The sequence below is a fragment of the Salvelinus namaycush genome, chromosome 9 (assembly GCF_016432855.1).
Source record: "Salvelinus namaycush isolate Seneca chromosome 9, SaNama_1.0, whole genome shotgun sequence".
In the NCBI taxonomy this organism is placed as follows: Eukaryota; Metazoa; Chordata; class Actinopteri; order Salmoniformes; family Salmonidae; genus Salvelinus; species Salvelinus namaycush.
The window spans coordinates 2,199,505-2,217,665 of NC_052315.1; the positions used below are offsets into that span (position 1 = coordinate 2,199,505).

The following is an 18,161-nucleotide window of genomic DNA, read 5'->3' on the forward strand; positions in this document are numbered from 1 at the left end:
GCTTGAGAAGGAAATAATTCACAAATTAACTTTTAACAAGTCACACTGTTTAATTAAAAGGCATTCCAGGTGACTGCATCATGAAGCTGGTTGAGAGAATGCCAAGAGTGGCCACAGCTGTCATCAAGGCAAAGGTGGCTACTTTGAAGATCTGAAATATAAAATCTATTTTTGATTGGTTTCAAACACTTTTTGGTTACTAACCCACTACAATGATTCCATATGTGTTTCTTTAATAGTTCTGATGTCTTCACTATTATTCTACAATGTAGAAAATAGTAAAAAAGTAAGAAAAACCCTTGAATTAGTAGGTGTGTCCAAACTTAACTTTTTACGTGGTAGTGTGGTGTTACCCATCCTAACTGTTCTGTTCTTCCTTTCCAAACCCCAACACCTCAAGAAGAGGGGAGACCCCCAAGAGACTAGTTTGAGAGATGGAAGCTCGGTGGCTGGGATGGAGAATGTTGTCCAGACAGAGACTGAGGGCGTCCTTATCACCAACAACGGCATTGTAACGGAGCACATATCACAGAGCCGCCTGTGGGGGAGGGGCCAGAGCCGGTTCAAAGGGCCCTCCCAGCCAGATGGAGGGAGTGAGGTGGAGGGAGAACACACCTTTTTCAGAGTGTGGCCTGTCGTTTAAAAAACCGCGCTACGCTCTCATCTGCACAACTCAAACACGAGAAGACCATAGGATACAAGTGTAGTGTACGTTCACCAACAACACTGTTCTCTAACAAGGGATTGTAGTAGGTTTTGTAAAAAACGGTTACCTACAACACTGTTTCTCTAGATGTATTAGTGTCTTACACAACACTGTTTCCTAATGTAGTAGTGTACGTACCAACAACACTGTTCTCCAGTGTAGTAGTGTACGTACCAACACACTGTTCTCCAGGTGTAGTGTGTAACGCTACCAACAACACTGTTTCGTCTAAATTAGTCTGTACGTACCAACAACCTGTTCTCCAGAATGGTAAGTAGTGTACGTACCAACAACCTGTTCTCCAGGTGTAGTAGTGTACGTACCAACACACTGTTCTCCAGATGTAGTAGTGTCACGTACCAACAACACTGTTCTCGCAGTGTAGTATTGTACGTACCAACAACACTGTTCTCTAGGTGTAGTAAGTGTACGTACACAAACACTGTTCTCTAGATTAGTATGTACGTACCAACAACACTGTTCTCTAGATTAGTAGTGTACTTACCAACAACACTGTTTCCAGATGTAGTAGTGTACGTACCAACAACACTGTTCTCCAGGTGTAGGTAGTGGTACGTACCAACAACACTGTTCTCCAGGATGTAGTAGTGTACGTACCAACAATCACTGTTCTCCAGGTGTAGTAGTGTACGTCCCAACAACACTGTTCTCTAGGTGTAGTAGTGTACGACAGAACAACACTGTTTCTACTAGATGTAGTAGTGTAGTAGTGGACGTTACCAACCACACTGTTCTCCCAGTATTTAGTAGTGTAGTACCAACAACACTGTTCTCTAGATGTAGTATGTACTTACCACCGACAACACTGTTCTCCAGATGTAGTAGTGTACGTACCAACAACACGTTTCTCTAGGTGTAGTAGTGTACTTGTACCGACACCACCTGTTTCTCCAGATGTAGTCGTGTACGTAACTCAACAACACTGTTTCTCCAGATGAGTAAGTGTACGTCCAAACAACCTGTTCTCCAGATGTAGTAGTAAGTGTCGTACCCAACAACACTGTTCTCCAGGTGTAGTAGTGTTACGTATCAACAACACGTCCATAGGTGTAGTATTGTACGTACCAACAACACTGTTCTCTAGGTGTATCGTGTACGTACCAAACAACACTGTTCTCCAGATGTAGTAGTGTACGTACCAACAACACTGGTTCTCTGGTGTAGAGTGTAGTAACGTTACCAACAACAATGTTCTCCCGATTAGTAGTTTTAGTACCAACAACACTGTTCTCTAGATGTAGTAGTGTACGTACCAACAACACTGTTCTCTAGGTTTAGTGAGTGTACGTACCAACAACACTGTTTCTCTAGATGTAGTATGTAGTACCAACCACACTGTTCTCTAGATGTAGTATTGTACGTACCACAACACTGTTCTCTAGATTAGTAGTGTACGTACCACAAACACTGTTCTCTAATGTAGTAGTGTACGTAGCAACAACACTGGTCCTCTAGATGTAGTAGTGTACGTACCAACAACAATGTTTCTAGATGTAGTAGTGTACGTAGCAACAACACTGTTCTCTAGATGTAGTAGTGTAACGTACCAACACACTGTTCTCCATATGTAGTATGTACGTACCAACAACACTGTTCTCCAGATGTAGTAGTGTACGTACCAACAACATGTTCTCACGTATAGTAGTAGTGTACGTAACCCACAACACTGGTCGCCAGATGTAGTAGGTTACGTAACCTCTAAATCGGTCTTGTCTGTGAGGCTGATACAGGAGGGCGGGAGACACTGTGGTCTGAGTCATGTTTTGCTGGCAGCCAGTGTCCTGTTTTTCCTTTAGAGGTGGGTAATTCAGAGTGAACAGAAGAATGTATAGTGTTGTCACTATGAATGATTCTCTACATTGGCCTTGTATGGCAGGTTCCCCTACTGGCGGCCTGCGGGGGATTTTATTTGGCCACCCAAGTTTTCTGAGCAGGAAAAAAAGGTGTTTCTTTATATAATCCAAAAAACTTTATATTTAAAATGTGTATCTATATACACTGCTCAAAAAATAATAAAGGGGAGGACTCACTAAACAACACAATGTACTCCAAGTCCAATCCCACTTCTGTGAAATCAAACTGTCCCACTTAGGAGGCAACATGATTGACATAAATTTCACATGCTGTTTGTGCAAATGGAATAGACAAAAGGTGGACAATAATAGGCAATTAGCAAGACACCGCCCAAAAAATAGTGATTCCTGCAGGTGGTGACCACAGAACCACTTCTCAGTTCCTATGCTTCCTGGGCTGCTGTTTTTGGTCACTTTTGAATGCTGGCGTGGCTCTCACCGCTAGTGGTATCATGAAGAACGGAGTCTACAACACCACAAGTGGCTCAGGTAGTGCAGTTCATCCAGGATGGCACATCAATGCGAGCTGTGGCAAAAAGGTTTGGCTGTGTCTGTCAGCGTAGTGTCCAGAGCATGGAGGCGCTACCGAGGAGACAGGACCAGTACATCAGGAGACTGGAGGAGGCCGTAGGATGGCACCACCCCAGCAGCAGTTCCGCTACTCCGCCTTTGTGCAAGAGTGCACTGCCAGAGCCCTGCAAAATGACCTCCAGCAGGCCACAAAATGTGCATGTGTCAGCATATGGTCTCACAGGGTCTGAAGGATCTCATCTCGGTCCTAATGGCAGTCAGGCTACCTCTGGCGGCACATGAGGCTGTGCTGCCACAAAGAATGCACCTCCCAACCATGACTGACCCCATCGCCAAACCGTCATGCTGGAGGATGTTGCGAGGCAGCAGAATGTTCTCCACGCGTCTCCAGACTCTGTCACATGTGCTCATGTGCTCAGTGTGAACCTGCTTTCATCTGTGAAGAGCACAGGGCGCCATGCGAATTTTGGCCATCTTTGGTGTTCTCTGGCAAATTGCCAAATGCCACCTGTGGACTCGGGCCCATAATACCACTCCTCAGGAGTTCTGTTTCTGACCGTTTGGAGCAGACACATGCACATTTGGGCCTGCTGGAAGTCATTTTGCAGGGCGCTGGCATTGCACCTCCTTGCACAAAGGCGGAGGTAGCGGTCCTGCTGGCTGGGTTGTTGCCCTCCTACGGCCTCCGCCCCGTCTCCTGATGTAAGCTGGCCTGTCCTCCTGGTACGCCTTCCATTGAATGCTCTGGCACTACGCTGACAGACACAGTCAACCTTTTTGCCACAGCTCGCATTGATGTCCATCCTGGATGAACTGCACTACCTGACCCTTGTGTGTGTTGTAGACTCCGTCTCATGCTACCACTAGAGTGAAAAGAGCGACCACACCGCCATCATTCAAATGAACCAACAATCAGCCGGAAGCTAGGAACTGAGAATGGTCTGTGGTCACCACCTGCAGAATCACTCCTTTTTTTGGGGGTGTCTTGCTATTGCCTATAATTTCCCACCCTTTTGTTGTCTATGTCCATTTGCACACGCATGTGAAATTTATTGTCAATCATCAAGTGTTGCTTCCTAAGTGAACAGTTTTTGATTCACAGAAGTGTGATTGACTTGGAGTTACATTGTGTTGTTTAAGTGTTCCCTTTATTTTTTTGAGCAGTGTATTTATAGAGAGATTTAAAATATATACAAATGTATCTTTTTTTGACAAAGGTTAATATATATATATACATCTCTCATATAGATTTTTATATATATGATATTATATATCTATATAAAATCCAATCAGCTCCAAGTGAATTTTAATTTAGGAAATGTGTTCCAAAGTTTTCCAGGTGTGATAATAGAGAGAGAGAGACGTATGAGATGTAACATTTACGGAGGAAAGGGGGAACCTAGTCATTGTCAATGAGTGCTCACTGAAATGTGTCTTCCCTCATTTAAAACCCCACCCCTCATGCAGAAAGGTGTGTTGTGTGGGGGGGGGGGGGGGCTGCCCTTAATCGACATCCACGTCCTTCTGGCGCCCGTTGAACATCACTGTAATATTACGGAGGGCTAGTCATTGGTCCGTTTAGAACCATGGAGCTCTCAATGACATATTAACAGTACTGCACCCCATCAACTATTTACCCCAGTTGTCTTTCATTCACGTTGAACCCAGGACTTTGTTTATAATTGTTATCTATGTAATGTTTAGCCAGACCCTTCCTAATATTGAGTTGAAACTTCCACCCCCTTTTGCCCTCAGAAACAGCCTCAATTCGTCAGGGCACTCAGGGTTTTGTGATCGTATACAAATGTAGCAAGGTTTGAAATTAATTATGTTTTAGTGACTATATATTTTGGGCTTTTTGCGTTAAATTTTGCAGTTTACAAATTTGTGTAATTTATGTCTGGATCACCACCCCCCCCTTCCCCGCCTAACCGCTCCGACCAAAAATGTGTCCGCGTGGCTGATTCTAGACTGCAATGCTGACTACAATCCTTCTTTCTTAGTTTATGGTAACAAAGAGTTCCAGTACGCGGCCTCTTTAGGGCGCCATCCTGGCCAGACACAAGCACCAGAAGAGTCAGAGGCCCACCCTGGTCCAGGGTCCCCCCAGCCCACGGTGAAGAGGGCCTCGAGGGGGACGTCAGGGCAAGGACGCACCAAGAGAGAGTTTGTCTGTGACATCTGTGGAAAGACTCTTCCTAAGATGTATTCTCTGCGGGGATCCACATGCTGAACCACACGGGTAAGTGTCTCCTCCCAGCTCTCAGGTGGGTAAAGCACCTGTATAAATCTAATCTGTATTGTTGTTATCAGGGTCACGGTACGCTTTCCGAATAATCAAATTTTCAAACATATGACCCGTGTCAAAGAAAATCGTTTTAAACCCTTTCAGTGTATTTTTAATGTTGAAATGGCAATAATAATTTTTGTTGCTTATGGAGAAAACTTTCGTTTTTATCACAAAGATGATGGATGACCTCAGATTTTCTTATGTTTTACTATCAAACCGAATGCAGCCAGCTTAATTTCCTAATGTTTTGCTTAAACTAATCTTGTCATTTTACCTTCGGTACTTTCTCCGTTGAGTTTTTTACTATCGTCTCTTCCTTCTCTGTGCTAGTCGGTCAGAGCTCCGTCTGCTGATCGCAATGCCGTTTGGTGAATTCGGGAATTTGATTGGTCTGACGACAAGAGCAAAGGTTTTCTCGTCTGATTGGAGAAACGGCAACTAAGTTACAAATTTAGTCTGAAGTCGACAGAAATTGCAATAAGAAACGTTTTAGATCTGCGTTTTACGGGCAATGGCAGCAAGATAGTTCAAATATATTTTAACTGTGTGAGAAATGTAGAATTCTGCGTTGACCTGCCTTTTTATTATTACTGATTTTCAGGATTCAAACCCTGCGGGTTTGTTGCTTCCTGGGCTTTTTTTAAGGCAATGTTTTCCTGCAATCAGGCAGAAATTCTATTCACAGCAGGAAACACTGCATATATCACCTCAAATTTAGTTTGCCTCTTTAAAGCAGTTAGTGCCTATTACCCGCGCCGGGTGTGTGTCTATCACCCGCGCCGGTGGGTTGTCTATCACCACCGCGCCGGGTGGTGAGTCTACACCCGAAGCCGTGTTATGAGTTCCTATCACCCCACCCGCGGCCGGGTGGTGTGTCTATCACCTCCCGCGCCGGGTGGTGATTCTATCCCCTCGCGCCGGGTGGTGAGTCTATCACCCGCGCCGGGTGTGAATCTATTCACCCGCGCGGGTTGGTGAGTCTATCACACGCGCCGGGTGGTGAGTCTATCACCCGCGCCGGGTGGTGAGTCTATCACGCCCGGCCCGGGGGGTGAGTCTTCACCCGCGCCGGGTGGTGAGTCTATCACCCGCACGCGGGTGGTGATTCATCACGCCGCGCCGGGTGGTGAATCCTTAATGTCAATAAAAGCCTTAGTTGCCTACTTACCCGGTGTTGGTATTTATCCTGGCCTTAATATTGTTTTCTATAATGAATTGTTGTTCCCACAGGGTGCGGCCCCACTCCTGCAGTCTGTGGGAAGACCTTTTGCTCATAAAAAACAGCTGAAGTATGCACAGAGCTCTACATGACGCTGCCCTAAAACAGTTCCACTGTCCTGCTCTGTGACACGGTCCTTCGTTTAGTAAAGAGAGTCTGGGAGGACCACCAGTATTCACACAGGTACAATCAACATTATCCTCAGACACCAGATTCACGACAGGTACAGATACAACATTATCCTCAGACACCAGTATTCACACAGCCACACTACCAACATTATCCTCAGAACACCAGTATTCACACAGGTAACAATACACCATTATCCTAGACAACCAGTATTCCACACAGGTACAATACAACATTAGCCTCAGACACCAGTATTCACACGGTACAATACAACATTATCCTCAGACACCCAGTATTCACACAGGTACAATACACACATTATCCTCAGACACCAGTATTCACACAGGTACAATTACACATTATCCACTAAGACACCAGTATTCACACAGGTACAATACAACATTATCCCTCAGACACCAGTATTCACACAGGAGGTACAATACAGCAATTATCCTCAGACACCAGTATTCCCACAGGAGGTACAATACAGCATTATCCTGGCAACACCAGTATTCACCCATGCACAATACAACATTCTCCTCAGACCACCAGTATTACACAGGCACAAATACAACATTATCCTCAGACACCAGTAATTCACAACAGGCACAATACAACATTATCCCTCAGAACACCCGTATTCAAACAGCCCAATACAAACATTATCCTCAGACACCATATTCACAAGGCACAATAAAACATTTATCCTCAGACACCAGTATTCCCAACAAAAAAAAAAAAAAAAAAAAAAAAAAAAAAAAAAAATATGGAGCTGTTGAGATTCCTGCGTTGGCCTGACTAGGCATCCCACCAATTTGCTAGAAAGGAGCCCAGTATGGTACGTCGGGGTTAGGCCATAGTGTATTAGTCCATAGGAACACCATTGCTTTCCTTGATGATAGGGTGTCCATATACTATACTGTTCACTCAATACAGAAGTCCTTGGTTTGGTGAATCTAAGTAGGTCTGTTAAATGTCCCCTTCCAGGTGAATCTAAGTAACTCTGTTAAATGTTCTTCCCAGGTGAATCTAAGTAGCTCTGTTAAATGTCTTCAGGTGAATCTAAGTAGCTCTGTTAAATTTCTTCCGATGTGAATCTAAGTATCTCTGTACCCAGTGTGGGAGGTCGTTCCACCGAGCGTCCGGTTTTAGTAAACACTTAAAGAGACACCAGCCGCAGACCTGACGTACGGGGTTCCCCTGTAGTCAGTAAGGATCTGCTTCTCTCCTCATTCTCATACGTTCATTTGGATTAAGTAGTTTTTTTTCTGAGTGGTGAGTTTTTGTCTTTTCGTGTGTGTTGTCTAGAGAGGTTTTTGTGATGCTGTGCTTGGGTATGCCATTCCTGCTGGTATTATGTGGTTGAGCAATATTTCTTTTAGGCTATGTACAAAACATTAGGAACCCCTGCCTCTTTCCATGACAGACTGACCAGGTGATCCAGGTGAAAGCTCTGATCCCTTATTGATGTTTCTTGTTAAATCCACTTCAATCAGTGTTAATTAAAGATCAAGACTGGGCATATGCCACTGACTCCAATGATAAAGACTGGGCATATGGTCACTGGACTCCAATGGTAAAGACGGGCATATGGGTTACTGACCCAAATGGTAAAGACTGGGCATATGGTACTGACCCAATGGTAAAGACTGGGCATATGGTACTGTACCCAATGGGTAAAGACTGGGCATATGGTACTGACCCAATGGTAAAGACTGGGGCCATATGGTACTGACCCAATGGTAAAGACGGGCATATGGTACTGACCCAATGGTAAAGACGGGGCATATGGCAACTGACCCAATGGTAAAGACGGGGCAATATGGCACTGACCCAATGGTAAAGACGGGGCATATGGCTCTGACCCATGGTTAAAGATTTGTGGCATATGGTACTGACCCAATGTAAGACTGGGTAAATGGTACTGACCCAATGTATACAAGACTGGGCATATGGTACTGACCCCAATGTAAATACGGGGCATATGGTACTGAACCCAATGGTAAAGACGGGGCTATGGTACTGACCCCAATTGGTAAAGACGGTCATATGTACTGACCAATGGTAAAGACGGGGCATAATGGTACTGAACCCATGGTAAAGAACGGTGCAATATGGTACTGACGCCAAGGTAAAGACGGGGCATATGGTAACTGACCCAATGGTAAAGACCGGGGGCATATGGTACTGCCCCAAATGGGGTAAAGAAGGGGCATATGGATGGGACTGACCACAATGAATAAAGACGAGGGGTATTGTACTGGGACCCAATGATAAAGACGAGGGGTTATGGTACTGCCCATGCCAAGAGAAAGACGATGGGTATGGTACTGACCCAATGATAAGACGAGGGTATGGTTAACTGACCCAATGATAAAGAGAGGGGTATGGTACTGCCCAATGATAAAGACGAGGGGTATGGTAACTGGACACAATGAATAAAGACGAGGGGTGATGGTACTGACCCAAATGGGATAAAGACGAGGGGTAATGGTACTTGACCCAATGATAAAGAACGAGGGGTATGGTACTGACCCCAATGTAAGACGAGGGGTAATGGTACTGACCCAATGATAAAGACGAGGGGTATGGGTACTGACCCACATGAATAAAGACGAGGGGTATGGTAAACTGACCACCAATGATAAAGACGAGGGGTATGGTACTGACGCCAATGATAAAGACGAGGGTATGGTACTGACCCAATGATAAAGACGAGGGGTATGGTACTGACCAAAACCCAATGATAAAGACGAGGTGTATGGTACTCCCAATGATAAAGACGAGGGGTATGGTACTGAAAACCCACCAATGATAAATACAGGGGTTTTATGGTAACTGAAACTACCACATGATAAAGACGAGGGGTATGTACTGACCCAATGATAAGACAGAGGGTTATGGTACTGAACCATGATAAAGACGAGGGGTAATGGTACTGGACCCAAAAATGATAAAGACGAGGGTTATGGTATGAACCTGTCAGATGGGGAGCCTACAGTACCTGTTAGGGTTGTCAGATGGGAGCCTACAGTAACCTGTTAGGGTTGTCAGATGGGAGGCCTACAGTACTGTTTAGGGTTGTCAGATGGGGAGACTACATTACCTGTTTAGGGTTGTCATGATGGGGAGACTACATTACCTGTTTAGGGTTGTCAGATGGGGAGACTACATTACCTGTTTAGGGTTGTAGATGGGGAGACTACATACCTGTTAGGTTGTCAGATGGGGAGACTACAGTACCTGTTTAGGGTTGTCAGATGGGGAGCCTACAGTACCTGTTAGGGTTGTCAGATGGGGAGCCTACAGTACCTGTTTAGGGTTGTCAGAGGGGGGGACCTACCTGTTAGGGTTGTCAGATGGGGAGACTACAGTACCTGTTAGGGTTGTCAGATGGGGAGCCTACAGTACCTGTTAGGGTTGTCAGATGGGGAGACTACATTACCTGTTTAGGGTTGTCAGATGGGGAGACTACATTACCTGTTTAGGGTTGTCAGATGGGGAGACTACAGCACCTGTTAGGTTGTCAGATGGGGAGCCTACAGTACCTGTTAGGGTTGTCAGATGGGGAGACTACAGTACCTGTTTAGGGTTGTCAATGGGGGGCTACAGTACTGTTAGGGTTGTCAGATGGGGAGCCTACAGTACCTGTTAGGGTTGTCAGATGGGGAGCCTACAGTACCTGTTAGGGTTGTCAGATGGGGAGCCTACAGTACCTGTTAGGGTTGTCAGATGGGGAGCCTACAGTATGTTTAGGGTTGTCAGATGGGGAGCCTACAGTACCTGTTTAGGGTTGTCAGATGGGGGGCCTACAGTACCTGTTAGGGTTGTCAGATGGGGAGCCTACAGTACCTGTTTAGGGTTGTCAGATGGGGAGCCTACAGTACCTGTTAGGGTTGTCAGATGGGGACCTACAGTACCTGTTTAGGGGACTACAGTACTGTTTAGGGTTGTCAGATGGGGAGCCTACAGTACCTGTTAGGGTTGTCAGATGGGGAGCCTACAGTACCTGTTAGGGTTGTCAGATGGGGGGCCTACCTTACCTGTTAGGGTTGTCAGATGGGGAGACTACATTACCTGTTAGGGTTGTCAGATGGGGAGCCTACAGTAAACCTGTTAGGGTTGTCAGATGGGGAGCCTACAGTACCTGTTTAGGGTTGTCAGATGGGGAGACTACAGTACTGTTAGGGTTGTCAGATGGGAGCCTACAGTACCTGTTTAGGGTTGTCAGATGGGGGGCCTACATTACCTGTTTAGGGTTGTCAGATGGGGAGACTACATTACCTGTTAGGGTTGTCAGATGGGGAGCCTACAGTACCTGTTAGGGTTGTCAGATGGGGAGCCTACAGTACCTGTTAGGGTTGTCAGATGGGGAGCCTACAGTACCTGTTTAGGGTTGTCAGATGGGGAGACTACATTACCTGTTTAGGGTTGTCAGATGGGGAGACTACATTACCTGTTTAGGGTTGTCAGATGGGGAGACTACATTACCTGTTTAGGGTTGTCAGATGGGGAGACTACATTACCTGTTTAGGGTTGTCAGATGGGGAGACTACAGTACCTGTTTAGGGTTGTCAGATGGGGAGCCTACAGTACCTGTTAGGGTTGTCAGATGGGGAGCCTACAGTACCTGTTAGGGTTGTCAGATGGGGAGACTACAGTACCTGTTTAGGGTTGTCAGATGGGGAGACTACAGTACCTGTTAGGGTTGTCAGATGGGGAGCCTACAGTACCTGTTAGGGTTGTCAGATGGGGAGACTACATTACCTGTTTAGGGTTGTCAGATGGGGAGACTACATTACCTGTTTAGGGTTGTCAGATGGGGAGACTACAGTACCTGTTAGGGTTGTCAGATGGGGAGCCTACAGTACCTGTTAGGGTTGTCAGATGGGGAGACTACAGCACCTGTTAGGGTTGTCAGATGGGGAGCCTACAGTACCTGTTAGGGTTGTCAGATGGGGAGCCTACAGTACCTGTTTAGGGTTGTCAGATGGGGGGCCTACAGTACCTGTTAGGGTTGTCAGATGGGGAGCCTACAGTACCTGTTTAGGGTTGTCAGATGGGGGGCCTACAGTACCTGTTAGGGTTGTCAGATGGGGAGCCTACAGTACCTGTTAGGGTTGTCAGATGGGGAGACTACATTACCTGTTTAGGGTTGTCAGATGGGGAGCCTACAGTACCTGTTAGGGTTGTCAGATGGGGAGCCTACAGTACCTGTTAGGGTTGTCAGATGGGGAGCCTACAAGTACCTGTTAGGGTTGTCAGATGGGGAGACTACAGCCACCTGTTAGGGTTGTCAGATGGGGAGGACTACAGCACCTGTTAGGGTTGTCAGATGGGAGACTACAGCACCTGTTAGGGTTGTCAGATGGGGAGCCTACAGTACCTGTTAGGGTTTGTCAGATGGGGAGGCCTACAGTACCTGTTAGGGTTGTCAGATGGGGGGCCTACAGTACCTGTTAGGGTTGTCAGATGGGGAGCCTACAGTACCTGTTAGGGTTGTCAGATGGGGGGCCTACAGTACCTGTTAGGGTTGTCAGATGGGGGGCCTACAGTACCTGTTAGGGTTGTCAGATGGGGGGCCTACAGTACCTGTTAGGGTTGTCAGATGGGGAGCCTACAGTACCTGTTTAGGGTTGTCAGATGGGGGGCCTACAGTACCTGTTAGGGTTGTCAGATGGGGAGCCTACAGTACCTGTTTAGGGTTGTCAGATGGGGGGCCTACAGTACCTGTTTAGGGTTGTCAGATGGGGGGCCTACAGTACCTGTTTAGGGTTGTCAGATGGGGAGCCTACAGTACCTGTTTAGGGTTGTCAGATGGGGAGCCTACAGTACCTGTTTAGGGTTGTCAGATGGGGAGCCTACAGTACCTGTTAGGGTTGTCAGATGGGGAGCCTACAGTACCTGTTAGGGTTGTCAGATGGGGAGCCTACAGTACCTGTTAGGGTTGTCAGATGGGGAGCCTACAGTACCTGTTAGGGTTGTCAGATGGGGAGACTACATTACCTGTTTAGGGTTGTCAGATGGGGAGCCTACAGTACCTGTTAGGGTTGTCAGATGGGGAGCCTACAGTACCTGTTAGGGTTGTCAGATGGGGAGCCTACAGTACCTGTTTAGGGTTGTCAGATGGGGAGCCTACAGTACCTGTTTAGGGTTGTCAGATGGGGGGCCTACAGTACCTGTTAGGGTTGTCAGATGGGGAGACTACATTACCTGTTTAGGGTTGTCAGATGGGGAGCCTACAGTACCTGTTAGGGTTGTCAGATGGGGAGCCTACAGTACCTGTTAGGGTTGTCAGATGGGGAGCCTACAGTACCTGTTAGGGTTGTCAGATGGGGGGCCTACAGTACCTGTTAGGGTTGTCAGATGGGGGGCCTACAGTACCTGTTAGGGTTGTCAGATGGGGAGCCTACAGTACCTGTTTAGGGTTGTCAGATGGGGGGCCTACAGTACCTGTTTAGGGTTGTCAGATGGGGGGCCTACAGTACCTGTTTAGGGTTGTCAGATGGGGAGCCTACAGTACCTGTTTAGGGTTGTCAGATGGGGAGCCTACAGTACCTGTTTAGGGTTGTCAGATGGGGAGCCTACAGTACCTGTTAGGGTTGTCAGATGGGGAGCCTACATTACCTGTTTAGGGTTGTCAGATGGGGAGACTACATTACCTGTTTAGGGTTGTCAGATGGGGAGACTACATTACCTGTTAGGGTTGTCAGATGGGGGGCCTACAGTACCTGTTAGGGTTGTCAGATGGGGGGCCTACAGTACCTGTTAGGGTTGTCAGATGGGGGGCCTACAGTACCTGTTAGGGTTGTCAGATGGGGAGCCTACAGTACCTGTTAGGGTTGTCAGATGGGGAGCCTACAGTACCTGTTAGGGTTGTCCGATGGGGAGCCTACAGTACCTGTTAGGGTTGTCAGATGGGGAGCCTACAGTACCTGTTTAGGGTTGTCAGATGGGGAGCCTACAGTACCTGTTAGGGTTGTCAGATGGGGAGCCTACAGTACCTGTTTAGGGTTGTCAGATGGGGAGCCTACAGTACCTGTTAGGGTTGTCAGATGGGGAGCCTACAGTACCTGTTAGGGTTGTCAGATGGGGGGCCTACAGTACCTTTTTAGGGTTGTCAGATGGGGGGCCTACAGTACCTGTTTAGGGTTGTCAGATGGGGGGCCTACAGTACCTGTTTAGGGTTGTCAGATGGGGGGCCTACAGTACCTGTTAGGGTTGTCAGATGGGGAGCCTACAGTACCTGTTTAGGGTTGTCAGATGGGGAGCCTACAGTACCTGTTTAGGGTTGTCAGATGGGGGGCCTACAGTACCTGTTAGGGTTGTCAGATGGGGAGCCTACAGTACCTGTTTAGGGTTGTCAGATGGGGAGCCTACAGTACCTGTTAGGGTTGTCAGATGGGGAGCCTACAGTACCTGTTAGGGTTGTCAGATGGGGAGCCTACAGTACCTGTTAGGGTTGTCAGATGGGGAGCCTACAGTACCTGTTTAGGGTTGTCAGATGGGGAGCCTACAGTACCTGTTTAGGGTTGTCAGATGGGGAGCCTACAGTACCTGTTTAGGGTTGTCAGATGGGGAGCCTACAGTACCTGTTTAGGGTTGTCAGATGGGGAGACTACATTACCTGTTAGGGTTGTCAGATGGGGAGCCTACAGTACCTGTTAGGGTTGTCAGATGGGGAGCCTACAGTACCTGTTAGGGTTGTCAGATGGGGAGCCTACAGTACCTGTTAGGGTTGTCAGATGGGGAGACTACAGTACCTGTTAGGGTTGTCAGATGGGGAGCCTACAGTACCTGTTTAGGGTTGTCAGATGGGGGGCCTACATTACCTGTTTAGGGTTGTCAGATGGGGAGACTACATTACCTGTTTAGGGTTGTCAGATGGGGAGACTACATTACCTGTTAGGGTTGTCAGATGGGGAGCCTACAGTACCTGTTAGGGTTGTCAGATGGGGAGCCTACAGTACCTGTTAGGGTTGTCAGATGGGGAGCCTACAGTACCTGTTAGGGTTGTCAGATGGGGAGCCTACAGTACCTGTTAGGGTTGTCAGATGGGGAGCCTACAGTACCTGTTAGGGTTGTCAGATGGGGAGCCTACAGTACCTGTTTAGGGTTGTCAGATGGGGGGCCTACAGTACCTGTTAGGGTTGTCAGATGGGGAGCCTACAGTACCTGTTTAGGGTTGTCAGATGGGGAGCCTACAGTACCTGTTTAGGGTTGTCAGATGGGAGCCTACAGTACCTGTTTAGGGTTGTCAGATGGGGAGCCTACAGTACCTGTTTAGGGTTGTCAGATGGGGAGCCTACAGTACCTGTTTAGGGTTGTCAGATGGGGAGACTACATTACCTGTTAGGGTTGTCAGATGGGGAGACTACAGTACCTGTTAGGGTTGTCAGATGGGGAGACTACAGTACCTGTTAGGGTTGTCAGATGGGGAGCCTACAGTACCTGTTTAGGGTTGTCAGATGGGGGGCCTACATTACCTGTTTAGGGTTGTCAGATGGGGAGACTACATTACCTGTTAGGGTTGTCAGATGGGGAGCCTACAGTACCTGTTAGGGTTGTCAGATGGGGAGCCTACAGTACCTGTTAGGGTTGTCAGATGGGGAGGCCTACAGTACCTGTTTAGGGTTGTCAGATGGGGAGCCTACAGTACCTGTTAGGGTTGTCAGATGGGGAGCCTACAGTACCTGTTAGGGTTGTCAGATGGGGAGCCTACAGTACCTGTTAGGGTTGTCAGATGGGGAGACTACAGTACCTGTTAGGGTTGTCAGATGGGGAGACTACAGTACCTGTTTAGGGTTGTCAGATGGGGAGCCTACAGTACCTGTTTAGGGTTGTCAGATGGGGAGACTACAGTACCTGTTTAGGGTTGTCAGATGGGGAGCCTACAGTACCTGTTAGGGTTGTCAGATGGGAGACTACAGTAGGTGGAGGAGCCTACAGTACCTGTTTAGGGTTGTCAGATGGGGAGCCTACAGTACCTGTTAGGGTTGTCAGATGGGGAGCCTACAGTACCTGTTTAGGGTTGTCAGATGGGGAGCCTACAGTACCTGTTAGGGTTGTCAGATGGGGAGACTACAGTACCTGTTAGGGTTGTCAGATGGGGAGCCTACAGTACCTGTTAGGGTTGTCAGATGGGGAGCCTACAGTACCTGTTAGGGTTGTCAGATGGGGAGCCTACAGTACCTGTTTAGGGTTGTCAGATGGGGAGACTACAGTACCTGTTTAGGGTTGTCAGCCACCAGTCTGATCATGGCATTAACAGCATGTTCTGTCTGGAGCTTCTCCTTCCACTGTGGGTCTCTATCCTCCAGCACGTCTCCCAGCCCGTCTGTCCCAAAGTGGTCGCTGAAAGCCTTGGTGGCCCCCACCAGGGGACCAGCAGCACCCTGGAACACTGGGATCTAGGAGAAACAGCTGTATGTTATGAGCTTCCCATATTACCTTTAGGTCATACAGATAACCAAGTGTGGTATGAATGAATGACGTGACGTTGTATCCTCGTCAAGAAAATAGAAAAGCAAATACAGACACTGGGGGGGGAAGCTGGGTTTCCTACCTGTGTGCGTTCACACACAGACACTTGGGGGGAGGGGGGGGGGTTCCTACCTGTGTGCGTTCACACACAGACAGACACTTGGGGGGGGGGTTCCTACCTGTGTGCGTTCACACACAGACAGACACTTGGGGGGGGGGGTTCCTACCTGTGTGCGTTCAGACAGACAGACACTTGGGGGGGGGGTTTCCTACCTGTGTGCGTTCACACACAGACAGGCACTTGGGTGGGGTGGGGGGGGGTTTCCTACCTGTGTGCGTTCACAGACAGACAGACACTTGGGGGGGGGAGCTGGGTTTCCTACCTGTGTGCGTTCACAGACATACAGACACTTGGGGGGGGGGGGGGGGGGTTTCCTACCTGTGTGCGTTCACAGACATACAGACACTTGGGGGGGGGGGGGGTTTCCTACCTGTGTGCATTCACAGACATACAGACACTTGGGGGGGGGGGGGGGTTTCCTACCTGTGTGCATTCACAGACATACAGACACTTGGGGGGGGGGGGGGGGGGGGTTTCCTACCTGTGTGCGTTCACAGACATACAGACACTTGGGGGGGGGGGGTTTCCTACCTGTGTGCATTCACAGACATACAGACACTTGGGGGGGGGGGGGGTTTCCTACCTGTGTGCATTCACAGACATACAGACACTTGGGGGGGGGGGGGGGGGGGGTTTCCTACCTGTGTGCGTTCACAGACAGACAGCACCAGCAGCACATTCTGACAGACGTTGTCCACATCAGTATTCCCAAAGCAGCAAGTTATCCCCAGGATCTGCAGGCTTGGAGCGGCCAGGGCCATCATTATCGCCTGGGCGTCATCTATACCTGCATCTGTGTCTATTATCACCAGCTTTTGGGCCATGGTGGCAGTGGGGCAGATCAGCTGCACAGGGGGAACATTTGTAAGAATTAATAATAATTTTTAAAAAGCCTTATCTTTGGAGTTTAAATTATATTTAGGGAGAACAGGAAGAGTATTGTAGATGTATCAATGTCACACATAGAACATAAGTGTTAAATACTGCACAATTTAAAACATTTGCCCCTAACCCACATTTCCTGTATTATTATATTTATGCTAAAATGTTTATTCTATTCTACTGAGCCATTTACTTTATGTTCGTATTGTTATATTTGATTATTTCCTGTTTTGACATTGAGAAAGAACCTGTAAGCATTTCCCTGGACGTGTATAGCATACCGTGTGAATCCCTCTAACGCCCAGGAAGCTCGGACTCCGTTAGATAGCTCTGTAAGCGTTATAATGTAAAAATCAAAAATTCAGTTTCGCTGAACAACTTTCTAACTAAGTCTATACGAGCTCAATACATTGGAAGTGCAAAAAAGGCTTGTAAATGTTTTTGGAAGTACACAACGAGAGTAAATGAAGACAGTTAATCGGCGAATAACGAACGTATTTTGACACTATAACGCGTGCAGCGCCGTCTAACGGGAGGTCTAATCGGAGCTTCTCGGGCATTATGTTCAAAATAACTGAACTCGGAAACTGTAACAAAACAACAACATAACAATCGGGCTCCGCGGACTTGGAAAATCGTTTTGAACGTGCATCCAACTCAGAATTTCAAGTTGGTAACTCGGGTGTATGTCTAGAGTACCATTAGCGAGAAGACAAGTCATATGAATCGTTGACGTCTCCAACGCACAGATACTGGAGCAGTATATCCCTAAAGAAACTTGATAAGAATTACTGTCATTCAAATACCAAGACTTACCAATATTTTAATTAAACGACCACTGCTTCGTGTTGTGCAGATCAGACTTTAGTGGAATAACAACTGCTTCCTGCTAACTGGTTGTATGTATACACGTGCCGCCTTTTCTG

At 47.5% G+C, this 18,161-nt stretch overlaps 1 protein-coding gene and 1 pseudogene across 1 annotated transcript; one reads left to right on the plus strand and one right to left on the minus strand.

The window, feature by feature from the left end:
• The window catches only part of LOC120053607, a 35,606-nt pseudogene extending 27,671 nt beyond the window's left edge, over positions 1 to 7,935 (plus strand).
• An 8,032-nt stretch (positions 7,936 to 15,967) lies between these two features.
• On the minus strand, positions 15,968 to 18,161 carry si:ch211-201h21.5 (uncharacterized protein LOC555526 homolog). Its single transcript, XM_039000749.1, has 3 exons — positions 18,052 to 18,161; positions 16,995 to 17,198; positions 15,968 to 16,159 (listed from the first exon to the last, which is right to left on the minus strand). Exons 2-3 carry the CDS (start codon positions 17,175 to 17,177, stop codon positions 15,968 to 15,970), a joined length of 375 nt encoding a protein of 124 aa, XP_038856677.1. The 5' UTR covers positions 17,178 to 17,198; positions 18,052 to 18,161.